This window comes from Gymnoscopelus braueri (genome assembly GCF_963280865.1).
Source record: "Gymnoscopelus braueri genome assembly, chromosome: 22".
In the NCBI taxonomy this organism is placed as follows: Eukaryota; Metazoa; Chordata; class Actinopteri; order Myctophiformes; family Myctophidae; genus Gymnoscopelus; species Gymnoscopelus braueri.
Window position 1 is genome coordinate 2282406 of NC_137624.1, and position 16322 is coordinate 2298727.

Genomic DNA, 16322 nt, shown 5'->3' on the forward strand with positions numbered 1-16322 from the left:
TAAAACAGGTGGTTACTAGGGTAAACAGTGGTTGCTAGGGTCTAATATGTGCCTGCTACAACTGGTCAATGTTAAGGTGAAATTGGTAGTTGCTATGGTAAAACAGGGGTTGCTATGGTAAAACACTAATGGGAAATACCTTTTGAATGGAGTGTGCCTTTAGGAGATTTTGACTGCAACCATAGCAATGTAAACACACAAATAAACAAGAGAAAACATAGCAACATCAACAAACAAACGAGCAGTGACAGAGTGCGACCATAGCAACATCAACACACTAACAGACCATCAGCAGACGTCACTGTGATGTCGTTGTGATGTCTCTGATTGGTTGTGCTACTAGATTAAAGGGTAAGCAGAGCAACAGGGCTGTCAGTACGTTGAAGCCAAAGAGCAGAATTGAGCAGTGCAGAAGTACTCTGATTGTTGTTTATTAAATTAATTACTTTTTTTACCTTATTGTTTGGACTGCTCTTAAGCTAAGACAAATGGAAGCAGAGGAAATAGCAAAACATGCAGAACACCTTGCAGAGGAAGTAACAAAACATACGTCACAACTCACAGTGGGTGAGCTGTACGTATCGGACAGACTCGGCAGTGATCAGGATGGAGAAGGAACGGAGCAGAATCCCTTCAAGACCCCCCTGAAGGCTCTGTTGCTTGCTGGGAACAAGAAGCTGTTCCCAACCATCTACGTGGACTCACAGAAGGAAGGAGAGTGCTGGGCGGTGATCTCTAAGACCCAGATGGAGGACACCAAGAGAGACAAGAAGAAGGTCGAGGACAGCGAGAGAAGGGAAAAGAACCTGGAAGAGGCCAAGAAAATCACTGTTGAGATGGACGCCGGCCTGCCTGAACCGAAGACGGTCAAGATCCGTCACGTGGGAGCGATGAGAGGTCAGAGGGTCAAAGTGTTTGGATGGGTCAAAACACTGAGGAGACAAGGAAAGAAGCTGCTGTTCGTCGATCTGAGAGACGGCACCGGGGAGCTGCAGTGTGTCCTCACCAATAGGCTGTGTCAGTGTTACGACGCCTTGGTTCTGTCCACAGAGAGCTCCGTGGCTCTGTACGGAACGGTCCAACCCGTACCGCAGGGCAAAGAGGCCCCCGGTGGCCACGAGCTGCACTGCGACTTCTGGGAGCTGATCGGCTTGGCCCCGGCGGGCGGGGCCGACAACATCGTCAGCGAGGAGTCGGACGTGGACGTGCAGCTCAACAACCGCCACATGATGCTCCGGGAGGACACCGTCTCGAAGACCCTCAAAGTCCGCTCCGCGGTCACGCAGTGCTTCAGGGACCACTACTTCAGCCGCGGATACTGCGAGGTCACCCCGCCCACTCTGGTCCAGACCCAGGTGGAAGGCGGCTCCACTTTGTTCAGCTTCGACTACTTTGGCGAGCAGGCGTACCTGACCCAGTCCTCCCAGCTGTACCTGGAGACGTGCTTGCCCGCGTTGGGCGACACCTTCTGCATCGCCCAGTCCTACCGCGCTGAGAAGTCGCGCACGCGCCGCCACCTGGCCGAGTACACCCACATCGAGGCCGAGTGTCCCTTCGTCACCTTCGAGGACCTGCTGGACCGGCTGGAGGAGCTGGTGTGTGACGTGGTCGACCGCGTGCTCAAGTCCCCTGCCGTCGCCCCTTTGCTCGAGGACTTGAACAAGAGCTTCAAGCTACCTAAGAGGCCCTTCAAGAGGATGAGCTACTCGGAAGCCATCGACTGGCTAAGAGAACACGACGTCAAGAAGGCCGACGGCGCCTACTACGAGTTCGGGGAGGACATCCCCGAGGCTCCGGAGAGGCAGATGACAGACGCCATCGGCGAGCCCGTGCTGCTGTGCCGCTTCCCCGCCGAGATCAAAGCCTTCTACATGGAGCGCTGCGCCGACGACCGGCGCCTCACCCAGTCGGTGGACATGCTGATGCCCAACGTGGGCGAGGTGGTCGGAGGCTCCATGCGCGTCTGGAAGGAGGAGGAGCTCCTGGAGGGGTACAGGAGGGAGAGGATCGACCCGACGCCCTACTACTGGTACACGGACCAGAGGAAGTACGGCACCTGCCCCCACGGAGGCTATGGACTGGGCCTGGAGCGCTTCCTTGTCTGGATGCTCGGCGCGAAACACGTCAGAGACGTGTGTCTCTACCCACGGTTCATACAACGCTGCCGGCCATGAACACGCACGCACGCTCACACACTCACACACACACTTACTTTCTTTCTTACTTAATCCTCTTAGGTACCAAGTGGGACATAAGGTTTTAACAATCTGCCTCCATCGGGACCTGTCTTGTGCTGCATGTTGTGCCTCACCCCAGGTTCATCTCCTTTAGCTCAGTGGTTCTCAAACTTTTTCATGTCAAAGACACTTTTGACACGGACCCCCATTTGAAAAGATATGCCAAGGACCCCCATAAGAGAAGTTTTTTACGGCTCTAGCAGTTATTTGTAACCATTTTAATTTCAACGACCCCCCAGTTTGACATGCATGTTAGGCTACGGACCCCCATTTAATGGCATTTCTATCTCTGGGACCCCAATTTATAATGTAAAATCAATGTTAATTTAACTCTGAGAGTGTGCAAATGGAACCAAATGGACCCGTTAGACCTCAGAGTTACAGACCCATAAGGGTCCATTTGGTTCCTAACTATCTATCATTTTGCTGGGGACCCCCTGGAACTCCCTCAAGGACCCCTGAGGGTCCCCGGAGAACCACTGCTTTAGCTCAACAGTCACAGTTCGTCGCCAGGTTGTTTTAGGCCGACCTTTCTTCCTTTTCCCTGCAGTCCAATTCACTCATTACATTTCCTATAATGAAGACAATGGATAATGATGTTATCTAGCCATAATAGACTAATAGTCGAACACATTTTTAAAAATAAAATGAAAAAATACTGTTTTTATTTTTGTAACTTTAAAAATTGTTAATATTATTAAAAATAGTGACATCTGTGGTGTTAAGGGTCAACATTTACCCGTATACCATAGAAGGTAAAAAGTCATTTATTTTTCCAAAGCCCAAACTTAATCTTACTCCTAATAGCAAATGCAAATTGAGGACAAGTTTCTCTCACTCTCAAACATGTAAACATTGAATATTGACAATTTGGGGGGAATTGAGCCTGCCGCAAATTTGACCCTTAGCACCACAGATGTCACTTTTTTTTTTTGAGACCATCAGAATTAACTAAAATGGTGGTATTAATTTTGTTGCGTTAAAATAGCTGTTTCTGAGGATATCATGAAGCCTTGTTCCAATAAAGAAATGTAAAGGGTACCTTTTACCTATTTAAACTTGAAAACGGGTAAAAAATGACCCTAACACAATGGATGGGCTAGATGGAAGCAGTTGGCCTTGTGGATCACAGGTCATGTTGCAGAACGTGCTTGTATACAAAGTCTTTAGCTCATGTAATCTGTGTCATGTTATGCTTGGTTGTGTGTGGGGGTCACGCTGCGGAAATAGCCGATCTACAAGTTCACAACGAGTCGGCAGCTAAGGATAGATCAGGCATTACATCATTATTAATCTTATGCTATTAAGTCAACTAAAACTAAAGCATTTTAGACGACAAAAATGTGACTAAAACTTAATTGAATGTTATTCAAAAGACAATTAAGAATTGCTGTAAACATTAACACTGGTTAAAATAACAGTCACACACAACAGAAACAGAACAATAAAGTGTTAAAAGGTACACTAGTCTAGTGATCATACAGTATAGCCTAATTGGGTTGTGAGTTATTTAAAAGACATTGGCTGCTGAACAAAACCGAAGCCCGTCACCTGTGCTTATAGGCTCTATGCACAGCAGCCATATTGGAAAGAAATTGGGCCTCTTCCTTACTTCCTTCACAGGTCTTACCAATGATACTAATGAAGGCTCTGATCCATTCTGATCAAACAGAGTCAGGGTGCTGATATTGTGCATGTTGGCTCACTGTGGAAACTCTGCTACACCAGTGGGTCTCAAATTGGGATCCAGGGACCCTCATGGTTCCTTGAATGGCTCCTTACGGGTGTGTACATCTGAGAGTTTAGAGTTATGGGGGTCCATGAAATTAAAAGGTTTCAGAACCACTCTGCAACACTAAATGGAACAGAACCTTCATTTGTATCATTGGTAACACCTGTGAAGGAAGTAAGGAGACCAATTTATTTCCAATATGGCTGCTGTGCATAGAGCCTATTGATTTGCACTATACTGATGCACATACAGTATCATGTTCTTTTTGGCTTCCTTTAGGACTTCCTAACCGACATGATACTGACATGCACTATATTGAATGCCCTGGATAGAATCTGCTCATTTTATTTTCCATTCTTTACTTCTAATTATTGTTTTAACTCCTTGAACTGCAAACGTGAAAGCCTGCATGAACAAGAGTTTCACCTCACTGTAATTGTGTTAGGGTTGATTGATTGATTGATGATTGAAAATAACTCAGGACACTGTCGGCGTCCGTGACAATATTAATATTTTTATTATATGCTGATCAATACACTCAAAATACTAGAGGTTCGGGAAACCACCTCTCACATCTAGAGTTTTGCCTAGCTATATACGGTCATATCAGGTGTGTTTATGGTTATTTTTGAGTCACAGTGACATGTATATATATGGGCATATCGGGTTTGTTTATGGCTATGTCTGAGTCATGCTGACATGCCTATAAATGGGCGTATCGGGTTTGTTTATGGTTATGTCTGAGTCAGAGTGACATGCCTATATATGGGCATGTCAGGTTTGTTTATGGTTAAGTTTGAGTCAAAGTGACATGCCTATATGTGGCAGTATCGGGTTTGTTCATGGTTATTAGTGATGTGCGGGTCGGGTTTTTTCATGACCCGCCCCGCCACGAAACCCAACCCGCCTAACCCGCGAACCCATATATAAATCTATGGCTCAACCCGCCCCGCAACCCGCGGTGGGAAAAAAAAGATAATCATCATCATAATAGCTCAGATTTATATAGCGCTCTTTTAAGTACCCAAAGTCGCTTTAAATGTCTACAGTAGCATCAAAATATCTATATATTTTTTTTTTGTGAGAGCGGCTGATCCGCTCACCCGCAGCCCGCATAATTGCCTCTGAAATCCTGACTCGACCACCCGCCGGCCCGCCGGCCCGCTCATCACTAATGGTTATGTTTGAGCCAGAGTGACGTGGCCATTGCCCATTTCCTTTCATAATGATTTGAAAGGTGAGATACATTCATGTATGTATGTATGTATGTATGTATGTATGTATGTATGTATGTATGTATGTATGTATGTATGTATGTATGTATGTATGTATGTATGTATGTATGTATGTATGTATGTATGTATGTTGTGTTATGTTGTATGTACAGTATGTGTGTGTATGTCACTTCGTTTCTAAGTAATTAAACGTCTAGAAAGGTGTTTTTGAAGTGTGTTAACTTCAGGAACTTCAGAGTTTCTTTTGGGGGGCGGGGGTTGCTCTGTCGATTATGAACTGTTAATTGTCTTCTTAAGAATAAACAAGGAATAAAAGAAGAGTTAAATCATTTGTCAATTAAAAAATCAATCTCCGCAAATGCTGTGTGTGAGAGTGTGTGTGTGTGCGCGCGCATGTGTGTGTGTCCGCGCACGCGTGTGCATACTGTATGTGAGACGTATGTGTGTGTGCGTACTGTATGTGAGACGTGTGTGTGTGTGTGTGTGTGTGTGTGTGTGTGTGTGTGTGTGTGTGTGTGTGTGTGTGTGTGTGTGTGTGTGTGTGTGTGTGTGTGTGTGTGTGTGTGTGACGTGTAATATAAGGTTCCAAATTCCTTTTAATTAACAGCGACAGAAAATACCGGTCTATATTTGTCTGAGGGTTGCATTTCTTGAATTCACCTTTTTAGAAATGCCAAGGACTGTAAAGATTTTAATTACCTTTAATTATGCAGATGCAATTAATACACCTCCCGTCTACAGTTTGAGAACTTGTTGAGTTCCTGTCTTCTTTGTTATCCCAATACTTTTTTATAGTTAACTTATACCCAAAGCCACTGCTATGTGTGTGTGTGTGTGTGTGTGTGTATGTATGTGTGTGTGTGTGTATGTGTGTGTGTGTGTGTGTGTGTGTGTGTGTGTGTGTGTGTGTGTGTGTGTGTGTGTGTGTGTGTGCGTGCGCGCACGCTTGTTCGTGTGCATGTGTGTGTGTGCGTGTGCGTGCATGCGTGCGTGCGTGCGTGCGTGCGTGCAAGTGCTTGTGCGTGCAAGTGCATGCGCATGTGCGTGTGTCTTTGTGTGTGTGTGTGCGCATGTGAGTATGTGTGTTTATGCGTGAGTGCGTGTGTACGTGTGTGTGTGTGTGTGTATGTGTGTGTGTGTGTGTGTGTGTGTGTGTGTGTGTGTGTGTGTGTGTGGGGGGGGGGTGTGTGTGTGGGGGGGGTGTGTGTGTGTGTGGGGGTGTGTATGTGCGTTTGTCTGTGTTTGCGTTTGTGTGTGTGTCATATACGTAGTCATTTGCGTGTATTTTACATGCTTGCACTGTACACAATAAATCCACCATGGTACATCCGGCTTTGTCGGGCGTCTACACAAACTCAAGTGGCCCGTGTTCGGGGGAGGGAAGCCGGGCGGGGAGGGGGATACTGGTCATTGCACGTACTCCTGCGGGCTTGGGCGGCACCTGTCATCGGGGAGTGTTGGGCGGGAGGAGTAGGACGAAGGCTCTATGTCCTCCTGGTGGGGGCTCCTCACTGGCAGGTGAGTCAGTAGGATACGACAGCAGTGTTGGAAAAGTTACTCAAAACCAGTAATATATTACTAATTACATATTACTTGTTTTAAAAGTAATATAGTTACTTTACTTATTACTCCCTGCCAAAAGTAATTAGTTACTTATTACTTTACTTTACTTTTTTTCTCGCCCCCAGTAATTGCATAATTTCTCCCCAAAAGTCTGATTTTGCATTCTCAACATTAGCAGTTGTTTTTTTCTCTTTTCTGCAGCCTACATTGTAAAATCCTCATTGTTGATTTAAGTCTGAAAAGTGTTTGTACACTCATTTGAATTAAATTAACACTAAGACTTTTACTGTGTATGAATTCATAACTTACAGACTAAATGAAAACCATTTGACTATGAATTGATTACTAAGGACCTCAATGGAAACAAGACCGCAAGGACTTTTTTGGAAGGACCTTTTAGACAAAGTATTTTAAATGTATTTAATGTATTTTTTGCCTAATGAAATATTCAAATTCAAACACCTGGGCTCAAACTGATAGTGACTCATCATGAGAAACAACTTCTGTTGTTTATTAAAGCTCCAAACAGTGCTAGGTCAATAAGGCTACATGTGCCAGTGCATTTCAATGCAATCCAAAAATATAGAAAAACTAACATTTCCATATGACTGACTGCCTGGCCATCAAAACTGAAAGCATCAGGAGGACTCAGTCAGGACACAAAACACATTCAAACTGAAAATAATAAAGAAATCAAAAGTGTGTGCATACTGTATAGCAGCAACCAGTTAAACAACAAAACCTCTTCATAAACTGCTATATTTCTTTGTAAGCTAAATGTATTCTAATAAAATACAAAAATAAAAAGGCTCCCATAGCAACACATATCATCGTGGGTTTCTGACAGAATGTAGGAGCAAATGACAGTAAAAAAAAAATCAATCATTCTGTGTGACTGCTGAAAATGTCAAAGAAAGTCAAAAGTGTGCTAACAGCCTACTATAAGCCTATGTACTAGGCCTACAGTTAAGTGGGCATTGGACAATATGTCTCGGCCCTGCTTGTCTCGGACAGGGACAGGCTGCAGGTTGAGAAAGCTCTCAGCTCTGAACTCAACAAGATCTGCATATGGCTCTCCGACAACAAACTTTCATTACACCTGGGTAAAACTGAATCCATCCTCTTTGGGTCCAGTCCTAACCTTAGCAAGGCTGAGAGTTTCACGATCAAAGTGTTATCACAAGAAAGTTGGAAATTACCTACCTGGGTTCCATCTTGGAGGCAAACCTCTCCGGTGACCAAAACGCCGAAAGAGCGATCAAAAAGGTCAACCAAAAAACACGCTATTTGTGGAGGATTGATCGTCTAGTCAGTAAGAATACTCTGAAAATTCTTGCAGGGGCCCTCATACAAGGTTATTATGATTATGCATGCACTTCATGCTATCACAACACCTCCAAGGCCTTAAAAACAAGGCTCCAAACATCCCAAAACAAACTTGTAAGGCTACTTCTTGGCCTCAATCACAAAACCCATCTAACCCCTGCTCATTTTGCTAGGATTGGATGGCTTAGGGTTGAGGACAGAGTACAGCAACTTGCTATGGGCCTGGTCTTCAAGATACACCACAACATTGGGATCCCCCTGTATTTGTCAAAATACTTCCAAAATGTTAATGAAGTCCATGATCATAACACCAGAGGCAGCTCCACAAATCATGTTCAACCCAGATTTGGCTCAACTAAGGGAATGAACTCGTTCTCATGCTATTCATCAAAAATGTGGAATGCCCTACCAAAAGGAGTAAAGGAGTGTAAAACCCTACTCACTTTCAAAACTGCCCTAAAGATACACCTTCAGGAGGCTGCAATTCGAAAATGGCCCCTGTCTAAGTCTTAACCTACCCCCGCCAACCCCCCCCCCCCCTTTTTTCATTTTCTTCTTTTGTATATATATTTTTCACTCTTCATACCAGTAACCTGTAAGCTGATTGTATGACATTCTGTATAGTAGTGTGTATATCTGTCTGTCTCTTATATGTCATCATGATTTGTGTGCATGGGGATCTCATCTTAAACAAGCTCAGTGCTTAATGAGTCTTCCAGTTTAGTAGACCTTGTATTGTGAATTTGTACTTCCATGTACTGTTATTCTCATGTCTTACTAAATAAAGTACATCAACCAATCAATCCCAACCAGTCTACCATTATATCAATGGACCAAAAACAACACAGGATCAAATAAACACACTCAAGCCCGGAGTACCACCACGGCTTGTGAAAAAAAGTAATACATTACTTTTGGAAAAAAGTAATAGTAATATTATTACTAAAAACGTGAAAGTAATTAGTTACTTTACTAGTTACTGGAAAAAAGTAATAATATTACTTTAAGTTACATATTACTTTAGTTACTTTCCACAACACTGGACAGCAGTGACAACACAAAAATGTGTGTGGGGAGGAATCAATTGGCACAACGACTAAATTGGGGAGAAAAAGGGGTACAAAATAATTGGCTACTCTAAATAAAAAATAACAGATCTACAAGCTCACAATGCATTGCAATGCGACACATTGTGAGCTTGTAGATCAGCTATTTTCAAAAGATTTTTATACATTTGAAAACTTGTGAAATGGGACATTCTGCATAATGAGTACTTTATACTTGTGGTACTTTAAGTACTTTTGACATGAATACTTTTGTACTTTTACTCAAGTAAATTTTGAATTCCGGACTTTTACCTGAAACAGAATGTTTATACATTGCAGTATTGATACTTTTACTTATAGGCGGGTAAATATATGAAAAAAAAGCACTGTACCCTAAAAAAAATTTAACAAAAGGTTTCTAAACATTTTTTTGTAGCATTAGGTGTCCTGAATAACATACTAAAAGTTTACCAAAGTTTGACCACTTTTAAGGTGTTATTTTCAAGATGGCGTCCAAGATGGCCACAAAAACATTAAAATAGCTTATTTCCTTCATTATTTATCCTAGACAAGTACTTTTTGTGTCTAACCCCATGTTTTGGGGGCCTGGGAACCCTTTGGACTTTTGCAAATTGCAGAGATACAATTAGATAATTGTGAAATCCAATATTTTGTTTTTGACCCTATTAAAACCCTCTGAAATGGTCACCCGTTTCAAGTTAACTTAACAAATTTTATAATAAATGTCGAACTACTTATATTTCTTTTTTTTACTGGAACAAGGCTTCAAGATATCCTCAAAACACAACAAAACTAATAGTCACAATTTGCAATAATTCAGAAGGTGGTGGCAGAGAATATTGTCAGTTGATAGATAGTATTGTTTTCAATATTGAAAGGTTTTGGATAGCTCTGTGGATCAAATTTAGCCCAAACTAAATTCATCTTTGACTATACACCCCACCCAAAAGAAATGTCTTGCATTATGAACCAATCTCTCTGCACCCCTTCCCTTACCCACCCCACAGGAACTTCATAACTCCTCCCCAGCTCCCCTACATACACGAGAATATTTATTTTTCTCGTGGACAAGCGCAGTGTCATCTTTGTAGACACAAGATTTTGAAAAAAACATTAAATAGATGTTTATAGAACTTTTTAACACATTAGGAAGGCAATCAGTGTGAGTGTGCAAAGAGGGGTGGGAGTGATTATGGAGGTTAGTGTAGAGCTGTCAGAACCGAGTCTCTACTGGGTGCCTAGACAGAGGGGAGTATGGGGGGTGGGTCTGGTCTAGAGTTTAGTGGGCCTAGGGTTCCCCTCAGGTGGGTAGAGGGGAGTATGGGGGTCACTGGATTGCTCCCTGGGCATTTGGAGCGCAGAAGAGAAAAGTTAGGAGCCAAGGAGACCCTGAGCTTCTGATCTCCTCCATGTCCGACGTGCAAAACCTCCAACAGAAATGATACGCCATTTCAACGAAGACAGTTCTGCAAACGATACATGAAAGACTTGTATCTTTGCCAGATCTCACTCCAAGTGGCTTAGGGAGCCTGCGCTCTCCTCGTTCTCCGCTCCTCCAAAAGCAAATTAGCATTTGGGATGCACTAAAACCTCACACAACTACTAGTCTCAGGAATAAGGAGATGTCTGTGACAAGCAAATCTGAACCTTATCCACACCACACTCCTCCACCACCCCTGGCTAGACACCCAGTAGAAGACACTAGATACATGTTGTGATAGCTCTGTGATGACTTGTACACCCTCTCTTGGCCCATAAGTGGCCATTTCTCTCCACTACCCACAGAGGAGTCCATCTTCCCCATAGACCAGACAAGTGGCCATTTCTTTCCTACTGAGTGTAGCGTTGTGAGCTTGTACATCGGCTATTTTCACAATGTTTGCCTCTTTCTAACCTAATATTTGAGATAATATTGAGTCTTAAGAGTAATTAAATTGTAACTTTAGAAATGTGCAGATACCCTGTATACACTTATACTGTATGTTGGTTTGTTTACTGTTGAGAGAGAAAACAATGTTGCACATTAAGCTAACCATCTGGCGACCCCCAAAAATCATTTGGGGGACCCCCAGTTTGGGAACCAGACACCTTTACAAACAAATTGGTGAAGACATTTCTCGGTAAATAATTTCTTCCAAGATTTGTGTAATATTCCCAGTCTATCACTTGGCAGCCATGTTTTTACAAATGTCACAGTACCCAGTAATAATATATTTTTTCCTTATTGGTATCCAAAGATATTTTTGAAAGCTTCAACAGAATGTGAATCACTTGTATAGGTGATGAATTCACCAATCCTGGGCATTATAGCATGTAGAAAAGGCAATTCCAATTACATTGTTAAATATGCTTATAACCAATTGCTTTAATATATAATTGTACTTATAAACACTTGCCTAGGTTAGGCACCAACATTATTTGTGTAGGGCAAATAATGAAGGAGTAATGGTCTTTTATGAACTGGTGGCGGCCATCTTGGAAATTTGACATTTCTAATGATCAGATTTCGGTAAACTAAATGTTATTAAGTACACCTGATACTACAATAAACCATTGAGAAACCTTTTGTTCAAATTATTTTTGGGTCAAACCATATTTTCACCCGCCTATTAAGTAAATTCCACCAAACTTCCCAGTTCCAGTTTGCCTCCCAGGTACGCCAACAGAGCATGCCTCGCGTCGAATACTTCCCTTCCTTTCATTCCGTCTTCCTTTGTAGGATATGGGCTGTATGTCAATGGTGTCACGTCCTTGTACCTGTGATGCCATGTCCTGTCATAGGGTTTTTGTCGTGGCGTGTTCATGCAATGTGTTTTTTTTTACACTGATCTGAATTTGAATAGATTATGAATAGATTATGAAAGCATGAATACATGCATATGAAAGCATGATGTTCATGCTAGTGTCCATTGTGTCCGTTCTGCTGTTTGTAGATAATGTACCAGCGACTGCACCCATTGTACCCACTGAATGGGCTGAAACACAAACACGCGCACCCCCATGCACACACACACACACACACACACACACACACACACACACACACACACACACACGCACACGCACACGCACACGCACACGCACACACACACGCGCGCACACACACACACACACGCACACGCACACACACGCACACGCACACGCACACACACGCACGTACGTGCACAGCACCTGTCCATCAAAGAACCCTCATACAATATGAATATTTAAATAAGCGCAGGTTCGAATGCATTGTGTACGTGTACATAGGCTGTACACACTGGTGTGTATGTGTGTTGTTGTGTACGTTTTTGGGGTAAATTAATGCCCTGATTCATCATGAATCATACTCCCGTATTTGTCTCCAGAATGTTATTTAGATAGCATGCCGTTTAGAGTCCATTGTTTACCTGGTATCCTATAGTTTCAAATGTTCAGAATGCTATTTAGATAGCATTTTGTTTACATACATGCTAGGATCTTGTTGAACTGGAATCCTAGCAGTGTTGATTTCGTCGACTAAAACTATGACGAAAAATGTTCGTCGACTACCTTTTTCTGTCTCTCTGCATTCTATTTGTGGGCTCGCTGCAGCAGCACACTATTGATATTGTCACTATTTATTTATTCTCCCCAAAACTTTGGCACCTAACTACTCCTACATACTTTCACTTAGAAAATCCATTCAAACTGTAAAGAAATCCAGTTTACTGTGGACACTTTTTTATTTTAAATTTTGAAATAATTTGTAGTTTTTGAAATATTTAACTTTAAAGTAATACTAGGTAACGTTTTCAACAAAACTAAAGTTAAATTGTATATCTTTTGTGAGTGGCAAAAGTTTCACAACACCCACTCCATGAATTTCACCCCCGGAAGCCTTTTATTTATATATTTTGTATTGAACGCTGTCGGGGGGGGACTTTCCCGGGAAAATGACGTCATCTGGCCAGAAAACGGAACTACCGCAACGGTTTCCTGTTTGGCCAGGAACTACCGCGCTAATAACAAAAAGGAACCTCACGCTGATTTTAAGAGAATGTAGGATTGGAAGATCGAAAAAGAACAGAAAAAGAAAGCACAGCTCATGGTAACTAATGCTCCACTGGCTAAGAGAAACGATCCGCAGATAGTATAAAACAATTAAAAGATCGCTTTTTGAAACGCTTCCGGCTTCCGGTGAAAACAAATGGAATTCTGGGTAATCGAGGACTACGGAAATTGTATGCAGTGACGGTAGAGGTTGCTAAAAATCGTTATTTGTGAATCTGCATTGTACAACTTTAAGATCCCAGTGCATTTCCAATGGGTTTTGCAAGTGGGGAGAGAAAACACGGGGCATTTCTTACACTACAGATATTTTTTTACACACAGATATTTATTTTACATCACCAAGTTCACACAGGTGAACTTGGTGATCTAAGCTGTGTGATGTATACATTTTAAGTTAAGACCATTAATATAAACCCATGTCTCTCTTCACTCTAGCAATCAGTACACCTGGTGTTAGCTAGCTTGTCAGTCATTGGCTGCTCAGTGGTACTGCATAGTAAGTATATTTACTCAAGTACTATGCAAGTGCTTACAAGGCACAGTCCCTCTGTCTGTAGATCTGCTATTGGAAAAAGGTTGACAGTCTTTTGAAAGTGTGAGTACAGGGGGCGGCAGTGGCTCAGGGGTATAGTGGCTGGTAGAGCGGCCGGATGGCAACTGCAAGGTTCCCAGTTCAATCCTGGGCTCCCCCAGAATTACTGTCGAAGTGTCATTGAGCAAGACGCTGAACCCCTAATTGCTCCCGATGAGCAGGTTGGTGCCTTGCATGGTTTCCTCCACCATCAGTGTATGAATGTGTGTGTAAAAGGGTGACATTTTGATGGCAATAATCTTGTAAATTTCAAGCTCCAATTCAACTCTAATGGTGTGTATTGGTCAACAAAACTCCCCACACCACATACCCCCCTCTCTCTCACACACACACACACACACACACACCCATCACTCCCGCCCTCTATACCCCTCCACCCCCTTACTACCATCAGCTATGCAAGCAGGTGTGTAACTAACTGATGACAATTAGGAGAAGGATAATGGGTGCTCCCAATCTGATCAACCGGAGGCAAGTCTACGCCCACACACAACAGAAAGACAGAGATACCAAGTCAAACTGAATTTGTACTTTTTATAACTACAGTTTTTTGGCTTTAAATCGAGCCCACATTGTTTCTTCAGGAACAATATTTCTAGTTATCCTATATTATTTACTTTGCTTAGTGTGGATAAGAGCGTCTGCTATAAATGCCAAAATTGTGAATTGTAAATTGTATTTAAAACACATTCATGTTTAATTGTATAAAACAAGACAGACTTTGTGTATGTGTTGCTGCACAACAACAGACACTCACCAACAAAAAAGTCATTTTATAGTCTATTTATTTACATCAACACTGTTGTAGCTTGAAGTACAAATCCAACTTAACTCCCACATGTTCTGTATCAACCCCCCCCCCCCCCCTCACCCCCTCCTCTTCTATATAATAGCCCCCCTACCCCCGCCCCCTCTCTCTCTCTTTCTCTCTCCCTCTCTCTCTCTTTTCCCCTGGCGGCAACAATGATTGACACTTACAAATTACCCAGCGGCGGAGCCATTGTGTGTGACCCTTCTCTCTCATCTCAGCCCGCCGCCGTTTTGTCATCTAATTACTGTGAATCCCAGAAACCCCCCTCCCTACACCCCCCCCACACACACACACACATACACCGCCCGATCCCCACAAACCCCCCCCCCACCCCCACGCACCCCAACCCCGAACCAAGCTCCCCCCGAGCGCTCCCACCGCTGCATTTTTAATGTGCTGCTGCCTACCCCTTCTCTCTCTCTCTCTCTCTCTCTCTCTCTCTCTCTCTCTCACTCTCTCACACACGCGCACACACACACACCTGCTTCTCTGTCCATCTATCTCTCTGTCTCTCTGTCTGTCTGTCTGTCTGTCTGTCTGTCTGTCTGTCTTGTCTGTCTATCTATCTATCTATCTATCTATCTATCTATCTATCTATCTATAGATAGATAGATACCTGTGTGTCTGTCTGTCTGCCTGCCTGCCTGTCTGTCTGCCTGCCTACCTACCTACCTACCTACCTACCTACCTATCTATACCTACCTACCTACCTACCTATCTATCTATCTATCTATCTATCTATCTATCTATCTATCTATCTATCTATCTATCTATCTATCTATCTATCTATCTATCTATCTATCTATCTATCTATATCTAATTATCTATCTATCTATCTATCTATCTATCTATCTATCTATCTATCTATCTATCTATCTATCTATCTATCTATCTATCTATCTATCTATCTATTGTTCGTATCGTATCCACAAGTTTCCTAGGGCGTTGTGAGCATCACTTCCTGTCGATTTGATCCAATGAAATCCAATGAAATTCAATGATCCAATGAAATCGACAGGAAGTGATGCCCACAACGCCCTAGGAAACTTGTGGATACTAGAACCAAGAACGTTTTATTTTTCTCGAACTTATATAAATACAAGCAGTGAAATGTTTGCTAACATACCAACGTAATGGCATATTAAGACAAGAAAAAGAGGAAACAAGAAAAAATGCACTCTCCTCGTGGCCTCCTGGTGGCGCAATAATAGGCCAATGTGAAAAGGGTGCCATTTCTTCTTAGGCTTTTCACAGCAATCGGACACTGTATTCATGATTTGAGGCATTTTGTTCCAAAACTGAGTTTTGCTAAATTAGACCTACTGGTGGCGCTATAAGAGGCCAATGTGCAAAGGGTGGCATTTCTTCCTCGGCCTAGTGGGAATGCGCGTGCAAAGTTTCACGGAAATCACACAATGCGTTCATGATTTGAGGCATTTTGTTCACAACGGACCTATCCTGCAAACTTTGGAAGCCAATGTTAGTCAATTAGGATAATATGAAATACTGGACACATCGATCTTGATCACATGACTATAGAGATACTGTGTACCGATTTGCGTGATTTTTGGACAGAATCTGAAGGAGTAAGAGCAAAAAAAAAGTCAGCCTCCTGGTGGCGCTCTAAAAGGCAGATGTGAAAAATGCAGGGCAAAGGTTTTTCCTTGGCTCAGGGAGTTTGCGTGCAAAGTTTCACCCAGATCGGTGCAGTTATAGGTAAAAATGTG

The 16322-nt window shown here is 42.7% G+C and overlaps 1 protein-coding gene across 1 annotated transcript; it reads left to right on the forward strand.

Moving 5' to 3' along the window:
* Nucleotides 1–488: 488 nt before the first annotated feature.
* Nucleotides 489–2174, forward strand: LOC308078291 (asparagine--tRNA ligase, cytoplasmic-like; the record flags this gene model as incomplete). The annotated part of the gene is made up of 1 exon (XM_080419412.1): nt 489–2174. The coding sequence occupies one exon, from the start codon at nt 489–491 to the stop codon at nt 2172–2174; it is 1686 nt and encodes a 561-aa protein (XP_080275538.1).
* Between the last annotated feature and the right edge of the window lie 14148 nt (nt 2175–16322).